The following is a 5,601-nucleotide window of genomic DNA, read 5'->3' on the forward strand; positions in this document are numbered from 1 at the left end:
AATAATGAATATTTGGTTAGATCGATTTTTAAAGCTATTTCTGTCTTCCGTCCGTCTGTTCGTGCTATCTTGAAAAAAAAATCTACTAGTATGTTATGGAAAATGATATGAATTATCTATACGTCACACAATTATTGTAATGACTTGGTGTGTTGTGACCTTAACCCTTTACCATTGAGGACAGATGGTCAAGGTCATTTGAGAGTATTGTTTTACCCCAAGGTAGGGAGTTTTTTTTAGCTCATCGATGCACCTGACAGGCTTGAATGCTGAATCTGAGCCATAGGTTTCGGATGCTGGATGAGGTTTATTTTTTGGAACAGGTCACGTGTTTTATAGATGATAGCTTGCATAGTTGTATAAACTATATTATACATGAAACGCAGCGGTTGCTTCAGATGCAGAGCCTGATCTCCATTATCAAGGATGCTTAAGAAATCTCCTTCCTCACTCAAACCTGCTCCATAGATGTGTTTGCTGTTAAATGATAATCATGATACCTATGATATAGTTTTGTATGATATGAAACACTATTGACACAATATTATATCATATGTTATATTGTAAAAAGTTATAATTATGATAGGATATGATATTCTATCATTTTTTAAAAATAGTTTATGATATGATATTGTTTCATGATATTGTTATGTGTAGCATTGTATTTTATGATACAATATTGTATAATATTATATTGTATTGTTAATTTGTTAATGTATCACATGATACTATTACAAATTATTTTGCAATATAAAATATTTTATTCTATGATACAATATTGTATAATCTATTATATTGTATCATACGATATTGTATAATATGATATTTGTTTCCGTAATATAGAAATATATCACCTGAAATTGTATAATATGATATTGTTATTTTCTTAATATCGTATCATAGGATATTGTATAATATGATATCACATGAAATTGTATTATATGATATTGTTATATATATTATTGTATCTTATGATACAATATCATACAATACAATATCATAATAATATATCATACAATATAATATCATATGTTTTCAATGTTATGATGTATTATGTAATATGATATTGTATCATATAATACTATATTGTTTATAGTTTATGATATTGTATTATGTGATCAAATACAAAAATGTATAACACAATACAATGTCATATCATATGTTACAAAAACATATATTAAAATTGTTTATTACGGTATTTTTTGTATTTTATGATATATATTGTAAGTATGATAGGATGCAATATTTAATTTTATGTTATTGTATTGTTTAACAAATGAACATATGATTATCATACATTTTTTTAACAGATGATATACGATATTGTGTCAAAACAGAATCCATGAATATCCAAAATCATTATGTATGATTTTTATATAATATGATGAAGGTGGTCTCATAAATGTGATGTCTCATAAGGGTGATGCCTCGTTTCGGTGAGCTTTGAAATCTGTGATTACCTCTGTTTGCAAAATATGAGCGTAGCTTGTGCATGAAAAAATAAGTTGCTTACATCTGAGTTGTTTCAAATAAATTTAGCAGAGCTAAGAATTATTTTCGAAATGTTATTTAGCGCACATGTGCGTAAATGGGTTTTATTTTTATACCCTATTTGTTTTGGAAAATTGAATTTTCAAGTACTAGAGAAAAAATCGAAATAAATTATCTCTTTATTTATAAACATCAACTTCATCGGTGCAAAAGGACATATGGCACCATACTCTCGTCAACAGTATAGATTTAAGCATTGAATCCTTAATTTTTGAAAGATGTGGTCTCATAACTGCAACGGTGTGTGCATACAAATTGAATAACGCACGCTAGCATAATGATTCAATGCTTATATTTACGTTTTTTAACATTTATTCTCTTTCCGAAAACATGATTTATTTTTAAAAATCTCTGTCTTATTCAACGAGTTATATGCAATTAACGGAAGAGCCATTGGAACAGCCGAATCATGCTGACAAAAAAAGTGTACATAACTTAAAAGAGAATTTAATTTTTCATTCTGTAATTTGATGAATTTAATTTTGGTATACTAAGAAATTAATCAATTGAAAATCATTTTAATGTTAAAATATGTTTACATCGAGAAATATTTATCAGCGTAAGTATAATATCAGGTCGTGATCTGGCTTGAAGTCGCGAGGAGAGTCAGTCATGTTTGGTGATTGGGTCTTCTGTGTTATGTGTAAATAACACTCAAATAAATCAATGCAATCTGATAGGGGAAAAGAAAGTAAATGTATATATATATATATATATATATATATATATATATATATATATATATATATATATATATATATATATATATATATATATATATATATATATATATATATTCTGATATGTAAAGTAGAACTCTGAAGAACTAACAAAACCGGTGTGTGTGTATATATATATATATATATATATATATATATATATATATATATATATATATATATATATATATATACCGATTTTGTTAGTTCTTCAGAGTTCTACTTTACACATCAGAATAAGCGTATCACACAAGACTAGTATATAATTACAATTCCCTAATACACGTGTACATTCTAATATTGGTTTAATACATTGTTTATACATCTTGTTACTTTATTTATTAGGTCCGAAGCTGGATACGGTGTTAACGATTTTTATCAATTTATTCACTTCCTATGTTTGTTTCAGTTTTCCTCAAATTATTATCAGAATCTCTTTTTTCTGTTGCAGAAAGCTTTGTTTCCGTAAAAAGAGTTGATTTGTTTCATTTACTTGTTTATATTGTTATTATTTCTTTTTAGAACAACAACTCTCCAAAACTAATGCCGTTAATACCACCTAGTATGTGTTTCATGTACCATATAGATTTCAGGATTTCCATTTTATACTGAAATTTTAATTTCTACAAAGAAAAATCAAATACAATATTATGTCAATAGTTTTGTAAATTGTTTGGTACACCTTAATGCTTGTACCGTTAAATGTTATTCCGTTTCCTAATATAATATCTAATTGTATAAACTTGCGATTCAGACATGATTTGCTTGAAAAATCGATTCCCCAATTGGATTACATGTAAATGTCGTGCACATTCATTTCAATTTGAGGGTAAATCATTTTTTGTTATCAATAGAAATTATCCCTAAGTACAACATGTATACTGTATTAAATGAGGTCATGAAAAAAACCCTATCATTTGGAAATATTAAATAAAAATATGAACTTATAAAAAAGATCGTATTATTAATTTCTTGCTGTTTGCATTTTACAGTCTTAAAATCAAATGCGATATTTATGGCAGTTGATTGAGGTTTATTTCACTGTCACATTATGTTTGCTACATGAGATCTTTATTTATATTAATTCATTCAAAAATATCCTACATTCATTGCTATTACAACACATTGATATCAAAAACAGATGTCTCCTCAATCTTCTAAGTATTTTATTCTTTTGGCGATTCCGGTCAGACACTCTCCCACCATCATCTCAACGTCCCCAAGGATACACACGCCGCGTGGATCTTTAATTCCTCCCTCGGGAATGATGTATCTCAGGAATCGTCCGTCTCTGTCCAGCATGGAAATCTTTTTACCAACACCACCTGTAACGATGACGTGACCAACAGAATCAGTGGCGACTGAACAGGCGAAAAATTCACTGTCCTTGCCCGAGTATAAATACCGAAATATGCCCAATCTATCGACAGCAATGACTGCTTTTTTCTTCCAGTCAGTTACAATGATGTCCCCGTTGACATTCTCAGTGATATAAGCCGCCTTTTTGTACAGAGGTTGACGCTGCGAGTCGTACTGGATTTCCTGGAGCACGGTACCGGTACTGCTGTATCGGACGACTTTGGACTGATCGTCTTTACGGAGACAGACCAGTAGATCACCGGATGCAGTGCTTGTGACGCCGTATGGGACCCAGTCCCCGGTAGTGAACATCGTCACCACATTGTCGGTGCCAAATATCATTTTCATGGTGTTATCTGATTGATCACTGTACACTACTTGTTTGTTGTGCATACATAAGTACATGCCTATGTTAGTAATGCTGACGGTGTGGTGGAGGTGTCCCTGGAGATCAAACAACTTCAGTTCATTGCTTGCTCCTCCCATCCACACTTTGTTATCGTCGGTAACGGCCATGTCAAACAGACGGCTTTTATACTTTTCATCAGCAGGGAACCCAGTGTCTATAACAGAAGTAACTGTCGGTATATCCAAAATTCTTCTACACGAGAACTCATTTTCTGTTAATTCATTTTCCAAAAGTTCATCTATTTTACGTTTATATAATTTTGGAATTGAATACTGTAAAACCTCAGTCATAATTTTCCGTTTCCGAATACATGTATATGGAATGAAAGTCTGCATTTCTTTGACGATCTTTGTTTTCTGTATTTTTATTGTTTTCTCGTTTATTTCATTCACCTTTTCAATAATCTCTTCAAACTCTTTCTTTTGTTTCTGTAGTACATCATTCTGTGCCTTTTGCATGTCCCACACTTTCTCAATCATTTCTTCAAACTCTTTCTTTTGTTTCTGTAGGACAACCTCGTGTTCTTTTTGCATGTCATCCATTTTCTGGTGAAGTTTCTTTACAACCTCTTCAATCTGTTTTTGGTACTCTTCTTCCCGTGCTGTCACTTCATCTGTGAATAGTTGGTACATTGCGGAACAATTGTTTTGCAGATGTAAAAAAAGAGCTATCAGACTAATAATACAGCCTAATAAGACAAAACACTTGTGGGAATGGTAATCACGGTGGCATGTGTCGTCATCATCCTTGCTGGTGTAATCTACAATATTATGTCCGTTTTTAGATTTCACGCGTAGATGTCTGATAGCACAGGGGTCACAGAGATTGACTCCGCATCGTCTGCAAAAAAATGAGACAGGTTGCTGACACAAATTACATCCCACGAAGTCCTGGGCTTCATCTTTTGATGCCATCTTAAGATAATTGTTACAACCTGTGAAAAAATTCTAATCATTATATAAATATACATGTGCGTCACTTCATTTTATCGTCTTTTAAAGCACGCATGAGAAAATATTCAAGGATAAATACATGTACAAACATATCGATTACAATTTTAAGGACTGTTTTTATGATATACTCACATTAAAATATTACCTGTACTACTACCTGCTTTATAAACAGGCCATTATCCCAACATATAACAAGAGAACCTTTGTGAACGATACCCTACACTGTAGTCCATACTAAGATACTACGTACGGCGTCGGCAATACAACGTACATGTACTAAAAACACAAATACACATGGGGCATGCATTTCATTTCATTGATTACGTTAAAAAGATCTGAATGTGCCAGCTTCGGAGTTGGTAACAGATGGAGTTAATTTCCCCTACACCCCCCCCCCTTTTTTTTAACAAACAAAAGTTGTGTCTATTTCAAAATTAGTGCTCCCTTTAACAATTTTATGTGATGCCAAACATAGATGTCCGCTACAATTGACGTCAAATTAGAAAAAAATAATCGATGATCATTTAATATAACTTGAAGTATTTCTTGTCATTTATAGGCTGTCTACATTTAATGTTAAGTTAATGGTTTCTTTCAAAATATAAGACCT

The 5,601-nt window shown here is 31.4% G+C and overlaps 1 protein-coding gene across 2 annotated transcripts; it reads right to left on the reverse strand.

Annotated features, from left to right (window-relative positions):
• Positions 1–3,213: 3,213 nt before the first annotated feature.
• On the reverse strand, positions 3,214–5,278 carry LOC128175355 (uncharacterized). 2 transcript variants are annotated; one of them, XM_052840915.1, is made up of 2 exons: positions 5,137–5,278; positions 3,214–4,972 (listed from the first exon to the last, which is right to left on the reverse strand). In XM_052840915.1, the coding sequence occupies exon 2, from the start codon at positions 4,950–4,952 to the stop codon at positions 3,420–3,422; it is 1,533 nt and encodes a 510-aa protein (XP_052696875.1). In that variant the 5' UTR covers positions 4,953–4,972; positions 5,137–5,278; the 3' UTR covers positions 3,214–3,419. The 2 variants fall into 2 exon arrangements, with proteins under 2 accessions (XP_052696875.1, XP_052696874.1); XM_052840914.1 differs by having other exon boundaries at positions 5,124–5,278.
• Positions 5,279–5,601: the final 323 nt, after the last annotated feature.

Source organism: Crassostrea angulata, chromosome 3, assembly GCF_025612915.1.
Source record: "Crassostrea angulata isolate pt1a10 chromosome 3, ASM2561291v2, whole genome shotgun sequence".
NCBI lineage: Eukaryota > Metazoa > Mollusca > Bivalvia > Ostreida > Ostreidae > Magallana > Magallana angulata.

What these genes read in the sequence shown, in the direction of transcription:
- LOC128175355 (XM_052840915.1), bottom strand. Translation starts at nt 4,952, where the DNA reads ATGGCATCAAAAGATGAAGCCCAGGACTTCGTGGGATGTAATTTGTGT.